The sequence below is a fragment of the Trichechus manatus genome, unplaced genomic scaffold, assembly GCF_000243295.1.
Source record: "Trichechus manatus latirostris isolate Lorelei unplaced genomic scaffold, TriManLat1.0 scaffold00018, whole genome shotgun sequence".
Lineage (NCBI taxonomy): Eukaryota > Metazoa > Chordata > Mammalia > Sirenia > Trichechidae > Trichechus > Trichechus manatus.
Window position 1 is genome coordinate 10,538,258 of NW_004443954.1, and position 21,036 is coordinate 10,559,293.

The 21,036-nt window shown below is 35.8% G+C and overlaps 1 protein-coding gene and 1 non-coding gene across 5 annotated transcripts in view; both read left to right on the forward strand.

Moving 5' to 3' along the window:
- Positions 1-21,036, forward strand: part of ARFGEF1 (ADP ribosylation factor guanine nucleotide exchange factor 1) — a 141,130-nt gene that overhangs the window by 78,078 nt on the left and 42,016 nt on the right. For all 4 annotated transcript variants that reach the window (XR_002823347.1, XM_004372541.2, XM_023727762.1 and 1 more), the window contains 10 exons: positions 2,135-2,369; positions 4,997-5,096; positions 5,210-5,349; positions 5,457-5,565; positions 6,283-6,484; positions 10,328-10,439; positions 10,783-10,988; positions 11,278-11,362; positions 14,927-15,098; positions 15,932-16,083. Coding sequence is in view for 3 of the 4 variants with exons in the window: in XM_004372541.2 (XP_004372598.1) it covers positions 2,135-2,369; positions 4,997-5,096; positions 5,210-5,349; positions 5,457-5,565; positions 6,283-6,484; positions 10,328-10,439; positions 10,783-10,988; positions 11,278-11,362; positions 14,927-15,098; positions 15,932-16,083 (1,513 nt within the window). In the remaining variant the exon portion in view is untranslated. The remainder of the gene's footprint in view (positions 1-2,134; positions 2,370-4,996; positions 5,097-5,209; positions 5,350-5,456; positions 5,566-6,282; positions 6,485-10,327; positions 10,440-10,782; positions 10,989-11,277; positions 11,363-14,926; positions 15,099-15,931; positions 16,084-21,036) is intronic.
- LOC111819781 (U4 spliceosomal RNA) lies at positions 2,752-2,885 on the forward strand. Its single transcript, XR_002823368.1, has one exon. It is a non-coding gene; the product is annotated as a U4 spliceosomal RNA (small nuclear RNA).

Here is a 21,036-nt window from a genome sequence, read left to right on the forward strand (position 1 = left end):
CTGTGAAAACTACAGACATGATGTTACCCCTGAAACTACCCTGTGAAAACTACAGACCTGATGTTACCCCTGAAACTACCCTGTGAAAACTACAGACCTGATGTTACCCCTGAAACTACTCTGTGAAAACTACAGACATGATGTTACCCCTGAAACTACCCTGTGAAAACTACAGACCTGATGTTACCCCTGAAACGACCCTGTCAAAAACTACAGACCTGAGGTTTCCCACATCTTTTGCCAGTCAGAAGCATAATTTATTGTGTATTAAGATAAGAAATCATTTGATTATTCATTCTTAGTGCCTTGTAAATAGCACATACTTCATAAAAGTTTGGATGAATGCCTGAATAAATTCATCACTTGTTTTTGAGCACATACCATGTACAAGACATATTTTGAATGATGGGGATACAAATATAAAGAAAATATACTTATTATAACAAAAACTCATATATTAGAGAATGATAAGTTGCAAGATTTAATTACCATGGGAATTGAACAAAAGGGTGATAAATGTGACCGAAACTAGTAAATAAAAGTAGTGTATAAGCCTTGAGGAATAGAACGTAAAGGGGAGATAACTTGGTGGTGGCTCAATTGGCTCACCTTTTTTTCCTGTAGCTATTCAGATCCTTACCTCTTGGTGATTCTAACTTGATTCATCTGAGCATTTTGTTGTAATATATTTGGTGCCCGTATTCTTAGACTCAAGAATAGTCTTCTTCAAAGCATGACTATATAATTATGAGCCATGCTTTTGGCTCTGATTTTATTTCAAAGAAGTTAATGTTTTTTGTGATACCCTATTACATGAAACTAAATATTGCTTGTTAGAGTTACTGTAGTCCTTCAATTACTTGACTTTTATAACTGAAAATTTTAAAGTAGAAATCAGTAGCAATTAAGTTTACTATTCTGTATGTATGTGGCTGAATACAGCATTTGGGATTTCAACAAACAGAAAAAAAAAGAAAAGAACCAGTTGCTAGGGCAATTATGTGTGTCCTGCATTTAACATGTTGCCTGGGATCAGTCTTCTGTTAGGCTTAAGAGACCTATTCCAATGGGAGAAGAAATTGTATTTGTGATATTTGATTATTAAACTGCTAGCTATTGATCAGAAGCACGGCATATGTATGTTTTTCAGGATAGATATTACTTTTAAATTAAGCTTTAAACTTTGTTTTCCAGCTTTTCATTACAAAAGTATTTAGAATAAATGAGTAAACTATTAGGAAATATAGTTTTGAAATGTTCTAAAAGCCTCTTTGTGTTTAGTTCAAAAAAGAACAACAAAAATAATCAAAATGGTTACTGAAAAAGTAAGCTTGGAATAGTGCTATAAATTGTTGATGTAACCAAAACTTTTTATTGGTGTTTAGGATTTTTAGGTAGCGCAACTAGGAAAAAAGTACATTGGAACTATGATATACTGAATATGGCACTTAATTTAAGACGTTCATGTTGATTTTTAAACAGAAGTATGGTTCTCAAAGAAAGCAACAAGGCATACCTCTTCAAATTATTTTTTCTTTTCCATTGGAAAAATAGGTTGACCTTAAATATTTGTGAACGATTTTTTTTTCTAGTAAGCATATTTATTTAATGCATTCTTTTTTTTTTTTCCAGTTTTAGTTTTGTTCATTTGTATGTTTGTTTTTTTCTAAATTTATTGTGGTAAAATATATGTAACAGAAAGTTTGCCATTTTAACCATTTTTTGTGTATACGATTTGGTGAAATTAATTATATTCACCATGTTGTGCCACCATCACAGCTATTCGTTTCCAGAACTTTGTATCTCTATGAAGAGAAACTCAGGACCTCCTTAGCAATAACTCCCATTCTCCCCTGCACGCCTCCCCCCAGCCCCTGGTAACTACTAAAATGTGAATGATTTTTTTACCATTTAAAAAGTGTGTAAAATTATGTGGTAGAAGGGAACATTTGTGGTTATCCATTATTTATGGCTAAGTTTATTTACATACTGTACTTTCTTTTCTATGTCTTAGAGTTCATTTTCTCTCCATTTAAAATGTTTCTAAGATTATGTGGTACCAAGAAATATCTTTGGAGTTATTACCATAATGCTAAATTTGTTCATCTACTGTGCCTTCTTTTTTACATTTTAGGTCTCATGAATTGCGATCCAAGATTCTTTCATTGCAGTTACTTCTATCCATTCTGCAGAATGCAGGACCTGTTTTCAGGACTAATGAGATGTTTATTAATGCTATTAAGCAGTATCTGTGTGTTGCACTCTCAAAAAATGGAGTCTCATCTGTTCCAGAGGTTTTTGAGCTTTCTCTTTCAATATTTCTTACTTTGTTGTCAAACTTCAAGACACATCTGAAGATGCAAATTGAGGTATGTTTTGCATTTAGTCATTAAAGTGTGAGATTACTGTTGACTCTTTCATTTGGTTCATGTTAAACCAGTGTTTTAATATACTGGAAAGTTTTTCAGAATGCGAAATAGTATTTGAATGTTACGGTATACTCTCCCCACCCCCCCTTTTTTTTTTACCATTCTCTCATTCAGTTAAGATGTACCTGTGAAGTGCTAGGCACTGGGTAAATGAAGCACCAAGAATGCAAAACCAGATAAGACACAGCCCCTGCCTTCAAGGAATTTATTCTAGTTGAATGAATGATTCTAGGTGTTATGAGTTAATTTGGTTCTCACATTAACTCTGCTATGGTATATGTGGTCTGTAATAGTGAATTTGGTTCTGTTAAAAGAAAGCTCCAGGTTTGTGGAGTGTTAGTATCATAGGTAATGAGGTTTATCCAAGGCTCAATTATTGTTAATTGAAAACGTTCCAATACTGTGATGACATGAAATATAGTCGGCTTTGGCAATTTTTGACAGTCTCTATGGAGACTGAATTAAAAAGAAAGAGAGTTCCAAATATGTTCTGCATCTACATGGTTTGAAACCATTTAAGTTTTTTGGGTTATATTTTAAGACATAGGAAAGTATTAATTTCTGCTTTGTACTTTTTTTAAATGTATAATGTTTTTAAAGTTTTCCCCTGTAATCTTTGGCAATAGAATAACTGTCATGAGGTTCTAAAATATTTTCAGAGATTTAGCAAAACTGAATTAGGAAATCTTCCAACAATGTATGTACAGTGTAGGTATACCAGTTCCTTATCTTTTGTTATCACCTTCAGATAATTCAGTATCTTAAAGTATACTCTATGTTTTACTGATTTAATGGGTACTTCTTCTAACTTGTCATTTGTGAAAATATCATTTGGGTTGGGATATTGTGTATTTTAGAAATATTCATTTTTATGCTGGTCAGTTTTCACCTCGATATTGTGTTTGGTATGAAAAGCAGGTTGTATTTTTGCATTAATCTTATACTTAATCATAACTCAAGATAAGAGATGGTTATAATAGTCATATGATCCTATATTAATATACTGTAATATCAAAAATCATTTAGAACATTATTATGGGAATAAGAATAAGGCCTTGGTGTTTGAAGGTAAACATTTTTTATTTGGGCCATATTTTTGGACGGGAAATGGCTTCAAATATACAGTTTTGGTGCCTGTAAAGTTTTAGAAGTTTACCATATGTCTGTTTCAAGAATACAAAGCATTTAGGTAGAAGTAATTGCTATTTTTAGATAATCTTCCCCCATTATCTTCAGGAACTACAAATGAAATGATTTTTTTTAACTTTTGAAACTTTTTTTCTTTAACAAGCTGTACGTCTTTTGATTATGATGCATTTAACTAGACATTAGAGAACTCTGGAAGAGTTAGTGCAGTTACTTATAGGTATCTGGACACTGGGGTCCCACTTGTAAAGGGACTATTTAATAGACTGTCGGAAATATGTATCCTTACGGAACCAGATTTCACAAAAATCATTTCAGTTGGGGTTACTATTTTATAGGGTAAATTTGACATACAAAATTTTTATAAACATAAATTTAAAAGGAAATACCTCTAAGAAATTTCTTGTCTATTCACAGATGATAAATTCTTGTTACAAAATTATATAGTGTTTTAATTTTTTAAAGAAATCAGGCTTTTTTCACTTTCTGTTGACCCTCAAGGGGAGATAAAATGAGGTAAGTGTAGATATGCTTTTAAAAATAATAAACGTATTCAAATGCAAGATCAGTTGTTTTCCATGTTGACAAATTTCAACATATGAGTGTTATGAAAGAGAAGCATATTGTAGGGGTACCTGAGCCAGTTTGGGGGGAGAAGATATCAGTCATCTTACATTATAAATGATTATTTCTGGATGCATAATACATAACGTCCCATACATGTCAGTATGTTGGGGTCTTTTTGTTTTTTAGTCATCCTCTTAAATCGCAGACACTTTTCTGAAATAATTTTAAATCTGAAAATTCTTAGCTCTTAAATTGAAATGTATTTCATTAGTTGATTAACTCCTTTGTGCTTGCTATTATTTAGTGTAAAGAATAGTGAGAAATCATTTGTATTTTTCAGACAACAGAGTTATCTAGTTTTGTGAGTAATTATATAAATAGAACAGCGTATGGGAATTAGATCCTTTTTATTGTGTTGATTAGAATAACAGTTATATTTAAATCTAGGAACAGTTAGACTCATCCAGTACTATAATGTATGAAAACTATAGCTGATAAACAGAGTAAAAATTATCCTTTTTTTAGGAGGTAAAAAATGAAGCATGGCTATAATAGATTTGTAAATATGTTCAAGAAATGATCATTTATTATCATTTCGTCTGTCCTGAGGAACTCCAAATCACGGCAGATTTCTTTTGTAGTGGGTGTGCAATGGCAAACAAAAACAATTTGAAGTGCAGTATAGATACTGCAAGAGCTGCTTTACATCACCCACCCAGTTTATTTTAGTTCTCATGTTTCAGAGGTGAACTCAGAAGGAGTTGCCTGGGTCCGCATCGCTGCTCTTCAGCTTTAGAATATTTAACATTAATTAATAAACAACATTTTAAACAGATGTTTTCCCTTAATCCCAGGTGTTCTTTAAAGAGATTTTCCTGTACATATTGGAAACTTCTACCAGCTCATTTGACCACAAATGGATGGTTATTCAGACGCTGACAAGGATTTGTGCAGGTATTTAAAATTATCTTTCATTATTATCTTTCTGATGATGAGATATTTAAGTGGCCATATGTACTCATATACTAGATGCTTTTTATTAAAGTTAGTGTATTATGCTGTTACAGATGCTCAGAGTGTGGTGGATATTTATGTAAACTATGACTGTGACTTAAATGCAGCAAATATATTTGAAAGATTAGTAAATGATCTATCAAAAATTGCTCAAGGACGGGGCAGTCAAGAACTTGGTATGAGTAATGTTCAGGTAAGAACTTTAAAAACATTTTCAAATTTAAACTTTGCCAAGGAAAAGCCATGTTTGTTCGTTTAAATATATTTTTGCTTTTATTCAACTTACGAATTATTTTGTAGGAACTGAGCCTGAGGAAGAAAGGTTTAGAATGCTTAGTGTCAATTTTGAAGTGTATGGTTGAATGGAGTAAGGATCAGTATGTGAATCCCAACTCTCAGACAACTCTTGGTAAGGGAACTTTTTGAGTTATAATTCTTTTTTCATTTTAAGTAAACGATACTTTGGAGGATAGTTACAGACGCCATTAAATGGTTTCATGATGTATGTATTCATTTTAACTGATGAAGAAGCATTCCCTATGAGTTAAATAACTAGCTTTAAAATTAGTAATTTTCCAACTTAATTATCCAAACTGTATTTTAAAATTTTCCTACCAGTAATATTTTGAATGTCACATTAAAGGGGAGCATATTTGTGTAGCTTGTTATAAGATAATCATGGAAGAAACACATAAAAAGCCAGTATGTTTTAAGAAAGTTGAATTGTTCATCTTTGTTTGCTATTTACCTGACTCATTCAGAGAAAAGCTCATAGCTGCTGGGCTACACTAGTCTTACCTTAGTCCAGAGTGCTAGGAGGGAAACCGTTCCTCGTGAGGCATGAGCTGAGCACAGAAGACCCAGTGGATACTCAGCGCTGCAGCTGCAGAAAAGAGCTCCTTCTGATGGTGCAAATTGTACACGTGCAAGTTGCAGTGTTGTTTCATTTTTGCATTGTGTTTTAAAATCAAGATATATTGTCTGCTATGACACCTGATATTTTATTTGTATTACATAAATAAGCAACATGGAAATATCTTCCCTTATTCAAAAATTTGTTTTACCTTTCAGATGCTTTTTTTTTCTTTGACAGAATATTTTACTGTATCAGTTTTTCTTCTGACAGGTCAGGAAAAACCCTCAGAGCAAGAGACAAGTGAAATCAAACATCCCGAGACAATAAACAGATACGGAAGTTTAAATTCCCTGGAGTCAACATCGTCATCAGGGATAGGCAGCTACAGTACACAGATGTCTGGCAATGATAATCCAGAACAATTTGAGGTCCTAAAGCAACAAAAAGAAATAATAGAACAAGGGATAGATTTGTAAGTGTCAGATTTTAAGGAGAAATTTTATTGAATATGCCTATGCCAGAACTATGCCACCTCTGTCCTAGATTTCTATACCACTTTTGGTTATTTTTTTATCCCTTTCTTATTACCACCTTTCAGTGAGTAAAATGGGTGGGTAGTTCTGAATCCTAGACGCCTAGCGTGTCCTTATTCATCTCCCCTTGGTCATTGTACTCTCCCCAAACAGACTCTTGTAATGCACAACCAGTATTGTCATATGAATTAATTCTGTAACATATTATATGCCATTGGTGAACTTTATCTGTACACTTCTTTATTCTTCTGCTAGCCTAGTTATGAAATCTTAAATTTCCTAAGTAGGAAATACTTAAAATTTGGTATTTCTTCTATCTAGTATTACTTCTTTATAGGTTTTAGATTTTTTTCCAGTTGGGTTACAAATTTACTGTTTTCATTATTGATCATTATTATTATAGATTTCATTCTTATATGTTGTAAGTTGGTCACCTCGCTATCCAGCTGGAACACTGTACCAGATTCTGATGTTGAAAAGTCCAGTTTTCTCACTGAATTGTGTGACATCAGTCTTCTTTAGACTGTTTCCTATCTGAATACCACCATGCTGCTTTCCTTCTTATTAGCCACTGTCTCTTCTTTCAGAGAGATGCCAGTAAGAAAAAATGAAATGACTGGCCTTTCTCCATGAATCTCGCTTTTATAAAACCCCTCACATGCTTGCTTGGATTGCTACATTTGCTGTAAAGCATTTCTTTCTTATACTTCAGCACTGCTATTTGGTCAGTCTTCAGCTGCCTTTTTTCATTGTCAATATGGAAAATAAATTTTTTTTTGATAAAATTTTATACATATTCTTTGTTATAAAACTATAAAATCTCACAAAATTGTTTTAGGAAGTAGCCAACTTCACTCATTCTAATTGTTCACTCAGTATTTAAAAGTTACATCTGTTCCAAATATTATTCATGGTCCTGGGGAAACTAGATGAATGAAACAGCCCTTGCTTCTGAGCAGCTCACAGTCTAGTATGTGTACATAGGTATTTACATTGGAATTCTGCTAGTCACACATCAAACACATAATTGGTATTGGTACTGTGGGCCAAGCCCGTAAAGACACTGGTCCCTGTATTCAAGGTTATAGTCTAAATATGAGCAAAATATTTTTTAACGATAGTACTGTATAAGGTCTGTAATTGAGTTTTGTGCAAAGTTTTGCCAAGGTACGCTGACTCTATTTGAAATACCCGAGGAGAGAGATGAGGAAGTCACAGGATGTCAACGTCGAGGTCTCCCTAGCCTTCAGTCCTCTCAGCCACTGGATTCGCTTTCTCCTTCCTGGAGCCATTAATGAAAATCCTTCCCTATTGCTGTGTTTCCAGTATACTTTTCCACGTCTCTTCCTTCCATGACACCTCTCTGTCTTTGCTACCTGTCTGACCATATCATCTCAGCCTTTGTTACGGACTAATTTTTCCCCAGCATACATCTCAGCATTTCCAGGATCCTGTTCCTCAGCCCTTTTCTTTTTTTACTTTCTGTTTTCTCCTAGATGATCATGTTCTTTTTTATGACTTCACCTACCATCTATGTGCTAATAACTCACAACTCCCAAATGTTATTTTTAACATGAACACCTCTACTGAAGTCCAGACTTACATCTGTAATTGCATGGTGGACATCCCCACTTTATGTTGCACAGGCTCCTCACATTTAGCATGTTTGTGGCCAAATCAGTCAGTCCCTGTTCTCTCTGTAAACCCCCTCCTCCTATACTTGCACCAAAACCAAAAGACGCTAGTAACCCCAGCGTCCTAGTAAATCTATAAGCTAGAATCCTGGGAGTTAGTTTCAATTTTCTCCTCATCCTTGAAATCTAATCTGTTACTAAATCCTATTTATTCCACTTCCTAAATATCTCTGCAATGTGTTTTCTTCTCTGTCTCCCACAGCTATTCTCTCAAGTCAAGCTATCCCTGTCCTTGCCTTGACTAGTATAATCTTTTAATTGGCTTCTTTTTCTCTGGTCTTGTTCATTTTCCACTCTTCTCTCACACTTTCCTAGGGCAGTCTTTCTCGAGTGAAAAGCTGCTTATATTTCTCCCCTCTTGATCTTATAGATAAAGCCAAAGCGTCTTGTAATAGCACATAATGCTTTTCATGATTTGGCTCTGCCTGCATTCTACTTCATCACCTGCCACTTCCCTGTCACCTCACTGTTACATTGAAGAGCTATTTATTATAATATCATGCTGTTTTATACTTTTGTGTGTTAGCGTGGTCTCTTCCTCTCTGTCTGGGATTTTTTTTTTTTTTCATACTTTTAAAAAAGATCTAATCATTCTTCAAAGCTCAGTTCAAGAGTCATCTTCCCCAGGAAATACATCATGCCATCTCAGCTAATTAGTCATTTCCTCTGCTGGGCTAGCTTCTCACTTTGAAAATACATCAGTTTGTTGTATTATAATTTTTTAAATTGTGTTTCTTTCACTAGAATGACAGCTCATAAAGAGTATGTGATGATGGTTGAATTAGAACTCAAGGGCAGAATCGTTAGGACCGGACAGGGAGAGTATTCCAGACAAAGAGAATGGCATATGTATCGGCACAGAGGCAAGGGAGAATGTTTGATGACTTGTTGAGCATGGCAGGGGCTGGGTGAGAAGGGGAGTAGCAGGGGTCAGCAAGATTATTGAGTTGGATCCAGATTACAGAAGGCCTTATTCTCCATGTAGAGGGGTTTTGTCTGGCTCCTCTTGGCACTGACAGGCTGTTGAAGGATTTTAAGTAGATGAGTGGTATCAAATTTCGGTTTTGGAGAGATGACTTTGCCAGCAGTGTGAAGGAAGGACTAGAGGATGGACAAAACAAGAGACTGGGCAACCATTTAAGAACTCTTGCAGTAGTCTAGGTGATAGGACATAAGAGACTGAAGTAATTAATGGTACAGTAAAAGTAGGAAGTAAATTATTTGAAAGCAAAGACGTGACATTTGAATTCGATCTTTAAGCTGAGGAATAGTTCCCCAGTGAATGGAGAGCTGAGAGGGCAGGCAAATGCATTGTTTATGGACTGGGGCCCTGGTGGCGTAGTGGTTAAGCACTTGGCTGCTAACCAAAAGGTCTTGTTCCACTCAACATCTCTGCGGGAGTAAAGACCTGGCGATCTGATCCCATAAAGATGACAGCCTAGGAAATCCTATGGGGCAGGTCTACTCTGTCCTGTAGGGTTGCCATGAGTCAGAACTGACTCAGCGGTACACAACAAAAACATAGGTTAGATGGGAGCCGGTGAGTGTGGGATAAACTGGAGCTGTTTTCTCTGCCAGACTAATCGATTTGGAGTATGTTCTAAAAACATTGATTATCTAGAGATTTTTTTATAAAGGAAATGATACTATCAGATTGTGGTTAAAAGTGTTCCCCAAAATTAAAGATCTGTACTTTAAAAACAGGAAACATGGAATTAATCAAAGGTGTTTGTAAAAATGAGCTTAGAGTCCTTGAGGATTAAGCAGAATATATGCTAAAAATATGAGATAATTAGTATTCACATCCTCTTCAAATTATCTATTATGTGGCATTGTCCCTGATTGTCTAGTTTACCACTGTTGATGTGATCAAAAAATATGCCATACTGTAACAAAAATAGTCTGTGAAATGATCCATATCAGTGATAAAGATGGCCTTCCATTCGAGACTCTTTTCTAAGAAGAAAAGAATAAGCTCCTGTTTTTCTAGGTGCTATTAGAGAATTAATTTACTCTAGTTTAAGATCTTCTCAGGTAGTGCAAATGATTTTCTATTTTTAATGTTCCTGTAACTTTAACATCATCTAGATTTAATAAGAAACCAAAGAGAGGAATACAGTACCTCCAAGAACAAGGGATGCTTGGTACTACACCTGAAGATATTGCCCAGTTCTTGCATCAAGAGGAAAGACTAGACTCTGTAAGAAAACCGTTTTATTTTATTCTAATCTTTTCCATACAGTTGCTTTGCAAGTTAATGATACATGTTTAGACCCCTTTAAGAGTTACCTTCATTACTGCGTATCTGAAGAATAACCTACGTGTTATTAATTCTGCTTTTTAATTCTCTAACCTCAGAAGAATATCTTGAATTTTTTGATAAGCACATTCATTATGTTTAACTTTTAGCTTCATGTTTAAAATAGTTAACCCTACAGTCGAGAACTTGCGAGTCTTAGGGATCTGTCTGCTTTTTAAACAGCTGTGTGACAAGTGTAACATGTTTTTAGGATATCAATTTCTGTCTTTCATTCTTACATTAGACTCAGGTGGGTGAGTTCCTGGGCGACAATGATAAGTTTAACAAAGAAGTCATGTATGCATATGTGGACCAACATGACTTTTCAGGAAAGGACTTTGTTTCAGCCCTTCGCATGTTTCTGGAAGGATTCCGTCTTCCAGGGGAAGCTCAAAAAATTGATCGATTAATGGAAAAATTTGCTGCAAGATACCTAGAATGCAACCAAGGGTAAGTAAGATTCAGATTCAAGTACTGACTGTCAACTCTGTCTAAGACACTGCGCTAGGGAGCATCTGGAGGTTCAGAGATAATAGGAGATGAACCCCTGTGCTCATGCGACTTAGATTGTCTATGATTTGGAAGTGATAAGGTAAAGACATAAAAAATTGTGATATGAGATAGAACATAAATCCTGTAAGAGAAAATTAAAAGTGCTACGGGAGTTGAGATGACGGATTTAAATAAAACTGTAAAAAAAAAAAAAAAGGTTGTAACATGATAAATTTATTTTTTCCAGACAAACTCTTTTTGCTAGTGCAGATACTGCTTATGTTTTGGCTTACTCAGTTATCATGTTGACCACAGATCTTCACAGTCCACAGGTATGTTTTTTTCCCAGAAAGCTTTACAATAAATAGTGTAAATTCAATTCTTTTTAATTGAATAAGTAAGTAATAGTTGAAATTTTAGTCTAGTTTAGTTTAAAGCATTCACCAAATAGGGGTGTTTGGGGTGGTGTACATTCCACAAATCCAATTTCCTGTAGTAATTCTAATTAGACTTTTAGGTATCTGTAAAATAAAACTATTTGTTAGTCTCATGATTGACAGTTATATAAAGTTTAAGATAAACTTCAAGAAGATGCTTTAAAATCTTCTGTCTATAGTTACCATAATGTGGAAAAGCGCTATATATAAACCTTTTCTTCCCCCTAAGATTTCAAACTTAAACAACAGTAGAGAGATTAGTATAATGAACCCTCGTGTACCCATCACCCAGCTTCCACGGTTAATCAACTTATGGCCAGTCTTGTTCCATCCACATGCCCTTCCTCCCCTAGATCATTTTGAAGCAAATCCCACATATTATTTCATTTGTGAAATGAGTTCCTCATTTCAGTATGTATCTTTAGAAGAGAAAGACTCTGTTTAACACACCACAATATAATCGCACCTAAAAAATGAACAATTTAAAAATATCAGATATCCAAAAAGTATTCAAATTTTGCTTTTGCCTCATAAAGTTAATACTTTCTTCTTAAATATTAAGGAACCGTCCCTTGATTTCTGATCCTACTAGAGAAAAGTTGCTTGTAAAGTTTTAGGTATCTTATACTTAAGTTTTAAAAAGCACACTCTGATGTCCTTGGGTAAAACTATCTTTATAAATTAATCTATTTATAAGAATTTTTTAGTGCATCCTAGGGGTAGGCATCTAATGATATTTGTTATTCTTAGGGTGTGAAATAAATGATATACTTACTATTATTCTGAGATGTATTGGAAAAATTAGAGATTATACTTTGCACTACAGGGAATTTTGTTATGTGTTTTGAGATGTTTGAGGAGGGGTTAATATGGAAAATACATATCAGACATACAATGAGGGGTTTAGATATGGAGTTCTACTTTTAAATACCAAGATTCAACAACTGTGCATTTGCCAAGGATTTGTTTTATTTTACGTAGGCCTTTTTTAAAATTTGTATTTCAGATTTGCCTTTGACATATTATGGGCAGTATAGTAAAAGCTCCCCTTCAGGGTTTTCATTATCCAATGTGATTACTTTTTTCCATGGTTTTGGAAGGCAGTCCACAGATAGTGATTTATTTAGATATCTTCACATGAGTTTTTCATCTGATTATTCTATCTAAACCAAAGTATTTATAAACTGGACTTCACATATCTTTGTTTTTAAAGAAGGTTGTATATTTAAAACCATTTGGTTGTGTAAACCAATAGCCAATGTTATATTGCATCTGTGTCATATCTTCTGTGTATATAGGTACTTGTGTTATTTTGAAAAATTATTTAAAATTTCTTTTATATCTTTTTATAAGCACCCAGTATTGTCTGTTAAAAGTTTCTGACCACATACCAGTTGCACTCCTGAGAACAGCGTCTTGTCTTCATGTCACCAGCTCTGTCCAGAGAACATGTAGTACTCATCTCGCAGTGCTACCTGGTTGTTGTCATACTCCTTCCTGTCAGAGTGCTGGCTGGGATCAAGTGCTGATACACAGCCTGCAGCTGTACAACAGCTTGTGAATTTCTGCGGAGCTAAGTAACCTGTTAGAAAATTGAACCCATAATCTTGGCTCCATATGTGGTTTATGGTTAAGGACCATACGAACTATAGCAAGTTAAATGACATCTTTTTAAAAAGAACATAGGTACTTTACGGGGATCCCTTAAAACAAATTGTCATTCTTGGTTGTTTTTAAATTAAAATATAGGTGAATTTTAACAAGCAAGTCACTTATGTTCCTTTTTTACCTGCACTATTTATATTTAGGCTACCTTTTATGCATTGTGAGTCATTGAATTTTTTAAAAATATAAGATATATTTAGAAGACACCTAATGTTTCATGTACATTCATCTTCATCAATAGTAGCAACTGGCTTGAAGTGATTTAAGCACTGAAACTAGACATAGCTTAATTTGAGAACATGAGAATAAAAGTCAAAAGTAGAGATGTCAGAAGAAAAGTAGGGTTATGTTTTACACTACGTCCAGAATCCCACTGTGGCGGATGGTTCTGTTTGAGTAGTGTGCTGTTCTGAGTACCTGAGGCAGTGTGCTCCCTACCTCTCACCTCCTGGGACCCCACCTCTACCTTGACAAACATAACTTGATTGCTCCTTCAGCTTTTCCACCCACACATCCATCTCCGATTGCATGATGTGAAAACATTGTGCCAGACTTAAAATTTCCAGGTGATTTTAATCTTCTTTTAACCACTTATTGGCAGCACTTGTCTGGTCTTTTATTTTGCTCTTCCTGAATCAGATTTTTTTTTTCAAGCATCAAATTTTGAGCGAAATGTCTTTCTTTTCTTTTTTTTTTTTTTAGTGCTCTGACTCAAGATGAGATTTTAACGTTATACTATGATCGTTTTATTCCCTTAAATAATAATAAATTATATTTGAAAACTTTTATGGTAATAATTTTCAGTTTTTGTAGGAAAAGCACTCTTCCCAGTATTTCTGACACACCAGAAACTTCTCTTTGCAGACATAAAGTAATCTGAACTAAATAAGCTTATGTATCCTGATTATATCCTCTGAACATTATGAATTTTCTGTTATTTTTATAAACTTCTGATGATTTGCTTGATTGTTGTTTTGTGTACTTTTATATAATTAACAGGAGCCTTATCTTTACAGTTGCCTTAAATTCTTTTTGGAAGGTAGTAGAAGTATATTTAATTAAGCAAATACGTCTTCAGGGACAACATAAGACTTCTGGGTTTTTGTCCATTTGAGTTTCTGCAGATATAAAGTGTAAACATTTTGGCTGTGCTAATTCCCAAGTTTGGTGACAGGGCTACCATCTTACAGACTCCAAACTTGTATTCCACAGCTTTATCAAGGTATGTAGTAGGACATTCCTATTCAGGGTGCTCTTGAACAGGACAAAACATTCCAAGGACACTTTGCCCCAATCACCTAAAATCATTGAGTTGCCTCAGTAAATCAGTCAGAGAAATGATCTTGTTTTAGATAAATTTCAACTATTGTTATTCTATTATATAAAAGCAGCTTTTAAATCAGTAACAATACATCTGTGTTCTTTTAAACTAAGATTTGAATCTTTTTGATACCTTTATGTTACCAATAGTTGTTATGAACCTTTTTTCAGAGACTCTGGTTGGAGCTCTTTGACCTTGGGCAAATACACATAATTTCATTTTCCAGTTTCATTTCTTATTGCATGTCCATTCAGAGTGAGGTATATTAGTGTGTGCCAGTATGGGTCCTTTCTACATTGCCTTCAGTTTCTGTGACTTCCCTGTTTCATTTTTATATATGTTTTGTTGAATATTTTCTTTCTTTCCTCAAAGTATTTATAAAATCTCTTTTATGATGATTATTGAATTATTAAAATGCAAGTGAAATTTTTATATGTTAATTTTTAGGAATTATAATTGTTTATTATATCTAGGTTAAAAATAAAATGACAAAAGAACAGTACATTAAGATGAATAGAGGTATCAATGACAGTAAAGACCTCCCTGAAGAGTATCTGTCAGCCATCTATAATGAAATAGCTGGAAAAAAGATATCAATGAAAGAAACAAAAGAACTAACAATCCCTACAAAATCAAGTAAGCAAAGTAAGTATCCCAGTCAGTTGAATCCTGATTGTTCAGGGGGAAATGCGGATTCTTAAGGGTTTTTTCACTTGATTTAGAATAAAAAAGCTGTATAAATATAGATTAGAACTGTGTTTTGATGAGATGTACTATAATATACAGTTCGGTGATCTGATTACCGTATGTGGGTTTTTTCCCCATGCTGAAGAAAGATAGCACTGATGAATAATTAATGGAAAATCTCCCTGGGGTGTTAGGGCCACCATTTCCCTGTTAACTGGGAGATGCCATTCAGACGTGTGGTGCGAGGATGCTGATGCCTAGTACCTCTTATCCCCTGTTCGCCTACCCCATATTTGGATCATTTCCCCAGTGCTTCGATTGGGATAGTAGTATCTTCTCTCTTTCCTTTTCATAGGTTTTCCACATATCTCTGACTCCTATTCCAGGATTTAAAAAAAAGAAGTAAAATTCACGTAACATAAAATTCACATTTTAAAGGGAATAATTCAGTGGCATTTAGTGCATTCACATTATTGTCATAACCACAGCCTTTATCTAGTTTCAAAACATTTTTATCATCCCAAAAGGAAATCCCATATCTTACACAGTCATGCCTCATTCCCCCCATCCCAAGCCCTGGCAACCACCGGCCTGCTTTCTGTCTCTATGGATTTACTTACTCTGTATATTTTATATAAGTGGAATCATGCAATAAGTGATCTTTTATGTCTGACTTCTTAGGATTATTTTTAGTTAATTTTCATTGGTAGTGGTTATTCTATAGGTAAAATATCAAAATAGCATTTTTAAAGGCTTTATATTTTAAATGGTAATAGTGTTTGTTGTTTCAGATGTAGCCAGTGAAAAACAGAGAAGACTTCTGTATAACTTAGAAATGGAGCAGATGGCCAAGACAGCTAAAGCGCTCATGGAGGCCGTGAGCCATGTTCAGGCACCTTTCACAAGTGCCACCCATTTGGAGCATGTGAGGCCCATGTTTAAGGTAAGAATTACTAATAACTTTTGGTTGCAGTACGCATTTATATGTAATTTTATTCAGTGTATTTTTTAGGGACTGTAGTGGTATAGCACATTAGTGGAAGCAAAAGCCATGTTGTTTAGGATATAGCAAGTATAACTTTTCCCTTATTATATAGAACAAGTAAAGGTATGCGCTATTCAGAATTAATAGATGTGTCATGTTAGGGGTTAAAACGGTTTTAGAGAGTGATCATCAATCCTGTCCAACAGGTTTTTTTTGTTTTTGTTTTTTTTTTAAACCTTTGGAGTTGACTAACATTTCAAAGTAGTCCTGAGCCTCTTGTTTTCTCTTAGTGTTTCTGACCCAGGAACTAATTTGCGGGTTCTGAGTACACCTGGGAACCAGAAACTTTTCTTCCTCCAAATTCCAGAATGAAGAGGCAGTGCTTCATAAGGATTGTAGGGTAGTGGAGGGGAATCTGGTCAGGTTTGAAAAGGGAAAATGGGTAAAGTCATTCTAGTTTGTGAGGCAGTATGGTGAGACAATCCACGGAGCCTAAAGATTGTAATTCAAGTTTTCATTCTCACACAACTGCATGTATGTGTGCACAGTCAAAGATGGTTATGAGATTTCTGTTCTTCCTTCTAGCTTAAAATTGTACAATTACTTATACCCTTGCTTCAAGGTCTGTGTGATATGGGTGTTTGTAAAAGTTGATGAGGGTGAGGGAGCTAGGGACATAATGTTAGAAGGAATAGTGGAGTATAACTAACTGGCCTTGTCTTCTGGAATGACATAGAGAATGATGTTGTAGAAGTATCAGAAGCACTTTTTTCTTTATGATAAAAAACATTTTATAAAGCAGCTTTTTGGTTTTTTAAAAATAATTGCTACCCTTGCTTTTCTTTAAAATAATATTTTTATGAGGAGGAAGAGAGGTGGAGGATTTTAAAAAAAAAAAAAAGAGTAAGGAGCAAGACATAATTCTGCCACTCAGAAAAAAACTTCTGTTAATATGTTTACTTTCTATCTTTTTAATTAATTAAAAAGTTGTACTCATATCATGTATAGATTTATGTATTTCCGCATATCTTTAGAAATTCTTCATAAACAATGTTTTAATAGCACCGTAATGATCTATTCTGAATTAGCTATAATTTATTTAAACATTCCCACTATTTCTGACCATTTAGGTTTTCTGTGGGTTTTGTTACTGTATTACACATAATTTCTACAATGAAATCCTGGTATGAAAATTCTTGTTTGTTTCTAATCATTTCCCAAGGATGTATGTCTTACATGCAGTTACGTCCAAAGTGAACTCTTGGTCTCCCCTTCTACCCTCCTGACCTGCTCATGTCCTAATCTTGCCCATCTTAGAAAATTGTCTCTAGTCCTTTGTTGCTCATGCCAGACACCTGAGAGTCATCTCTGATATCCTTTATTGCTCTGTCCTTCCATCACACATCCTGTTTGACATTAACCTCCAAGCTAGAATTCAGAATCTACCCTCTCACTGCCATTTCTATTGCCACTGTCCTACTCAAGGTGCCCTCATTTCTCACTCCGAATACCATACCATTCTCCTAACAGGCCTCCTTACATCTGCTTTCGTGTTCCTCTTATCCATTTATGGAGGCCAGAATGATCTTTTTAAAATGCAAAATAAAATGCTGACTTCTTCCTTAAAGCCCTTCATTGAAGATGATACTGATGATGAGACCTAAGACACCCACAAGGTCTTGGCCTGTCTTTCCAACCCCATCGCTAGATTTCTTCTGTCTCTTCCTGTTCTGCAGTTACACTGGCATTTTTTTTTTTTTTCAGTGTCTAGAATATGCTAAATTATTTTCTCTTCAGGGCATTCTTACAAGCTGTGTCCTTTGCATAGAATGCATTTTCTTTCTTTGTCTGGGTAATTTCTCAGTTTGAATGTCACCTTCTCAGAGAGTTTTGCCCAGACCCCTGTAATCTAAATTAGGTCCCTTTTCCTTTATGGTGTATATGTATATATATATGTGTGTGTGTGTGTATATATATATATATATATATTTCAAAATTTAATGTCTCATCACTAGACTTTAAGCTCCATGAGGCAAGGGGACTATGTTGGTTCTGCTCATTTTTATATTCCCAATATAGCATAATTCCTGGCTTATAATAAGTGCCCAATAAGCATACACTGAATAGGTAAAGGAATGAATGATAAATTCTTAGAAAGTGAATTATAATATCAAGGGCTATAAACATTTTTAAGAGTCTTTGTACATATTGTCAAGTTGTGTTCCACAAAGGTTTATACCATTTATAAGTCGACAGTTTCACAGCCCCTGGATATTGCTTAAGGAGCCTCGGTGACGCAGTGGTGAAGTTCGGCTGCTAACCGGAAGGTTGATGGTTCAGCCCACCAGCTGCTCCACAGGAGAAAGATATGGCAGTCTGCTTTTGTAAAGATTCACATCCTTAGAAACCCTATGGGGCAGTTCTCTGTCCTGTAGAATCACTATGAGTCAGAATCGACTCAATGGCAGCGGGTTTTGGGTATTATTTAGTAGGTCCCCACATGGTGCAAACAGTTTGCACCTGTCCATTAACCTAAAGGTTGGTGGTCCCAAAGAAGGGCCTGACCATCTGCTTTCATTAAGATTACAGCCAGGAAAACCTGTGGAGCATTTCTACTCTGTAATGTATGAGGTTGCCATGAGTTGGAATTAACTCGAAGACAGTGGGTTTGGTTTTTTTTTTTAAGGTGTAAATCCTTGCTATTTTGATAGGAGAAATCATAGTCTTTGATTCCTAATGGAGTTAAACGTTTGTTCACTGGCCTTAAGAACCATTTGCATTTCTTCTTGTATAAAATATAACACAGATTTCCAGACAGATGTGCTGTTTCTTAAAACAGAATGTGTAATTTATTACTTTCATTTGGTACTTTGTAGTTTAAAAGTAGTGCACCTCATATGCATCTCACAGCATCTTTCTGTAGTGGCAGTCCAAGTATTATAAAGAAGAAATGTGAGGTTCAGAGAGATTAAATAAGTGTCAAAGCTAGGACTGCAACCTAGGTACTGTGGCTTGTAGTTCTTTTGTATAGAGATTATAAATATTTACTTCTAAATTTTTTGAAGTTAGAAGCAAACCTCTGGATAATTCTCTTTTCTTTAGTAATGGTAAAAGTTTTATAGATCTTTTAAAAATTCCAGTTGTCATTTCTATAGCACACTGGTATAACCATTTTTTCATTTTCATGGTTTTGTGGATATATTGGAAACCCTGGTGGCGTAGTGGTTAAGAGCTATGGCTGCTAACCAAAAGGCTAGTGGTTCAGATCCACCAGATGCTCCTTGGAAACTCTATGGGGCAGTTCTACTCTGTCTTACAGGGTCGCTGTGAGTTGGAATCGACTTGACCGCAACGGGTTTGGTTTGGTTTTTTTTTTATGGCTATATTGAAGTGTCTGATCCCGAGAGCATTTGTGATTCAGAGTCAACTTAATGACATCGAGTTTGTTTTTTTTTTTTTTTTTGATTCATGGATGTATAATTTTGCTTCATGATTTAATTAAAATAGCAGATGCTCTCATGATCAGATATTTCATTGTTTATATACGTACGTATACATATACACCCACTCTTCACTTACCGACGATCTCATTATCCGACATTTCCCATTTCATTTCCCATTTGCAACAATAGTAAAAACTCTACTGTCCCACTATTTTGCACAGTAACGAGGTGGTGGGCATGGTGGCAATGGCTGCTGAGCATCTCCTCCCTCGAGGAGGGTGCTGCGCTGCACCCTCTTTTCCCTCCTGCTGTCAGGGGCACTGTGTCCAGCTGTTGCGGGGCTCCTCTGTGGCCGTGGCCTCTAAGTGAATGCAAGGGCAGCGCCCAGCCAGCAGGCACCTGTTCTGGGTTCCCAGCTCCTGTGCGGTCTGAGGCCCTGCAGCTTAAAACTACTGTGGAGTGAGAAGGGAGGAAAGAAAGAGGCATCAGGGAGGGTGTTTGGAAGAAACGTGCGATTTTAATGACATCCCAAAGTCAGCCAAATTGGGCGTGAATACTCTACCTCAGTGGGGCTGGGTATGCGGCCAGGCTTCCAGTGCCCTGGTAGGAAGCCCAGAGCCTTGGTGACTTGCCAGGCCCAGAGAGCAGCACAGGCTCCCGGATTGTGAACGCAGGGCTTTCAGGGGTGGGAGTGGAGCCCTGGAGGCAGCTCCTCGAGGGAAGCTCAGACCTAGCACAGAAGGAAGGTGGAGTGGTTTAACTGTGGGCCCTCCAGTCACACAGCCTGGCTGTATCCACTTTGTCCCCTCCAAGCCTTCTTCTCCGCAGAGGAATAATCTGTAACTGGATTCATCACAGTGATCAGCACATCAGCAAATCTTAGCTGTTATATTTCTATAATCATATTTTCTTTTTTAATTTTTTTTATCGTACTTTAGATGAAGGTTACAGAGCAAACTAGTTTCTAATGAAACAATTAGTATGCATGTTGTTTTATGACATTGATTGCCAACCCTATGACATGGGTTCCCTATTACCACTTTTCCTGTCCCCTCCTGCCTTCTTGTCCTTGCCCCTGGGCTGGGCTGTTGTGCCCACTTAGTCTCATTTTGTTTATGAGCCTGTCTAATCTTTGGCTGAAGGGTGAACCTCAGAAGTGACTTCATTACTGAGCTGTAAGGGTGTCTGGGGTCCATACTCTTGGGGTTTCTCCAGTCTCTGTTGGACCAGTAAGTCTGGTCTTTTTCTTTTTTTTTTTTTTTGGTGAGTTAGAATTTCTACATTTTTCTCCAGCTCTGTCCAGGACCCTATATTGTGGTCCTTGTCAGAGCAGTTGGTGGTGGTAGCTGGGCGCCATCTAGTTGTACTGGACCCAGTCTGGTAGAGGCTGTGGTAGTTGTGGTCCATTAGTCCTTTGGACTAATCTTTCCCTTGTGTCTTTGGTTTTCTTCATTCTCCCTTGCTCCTG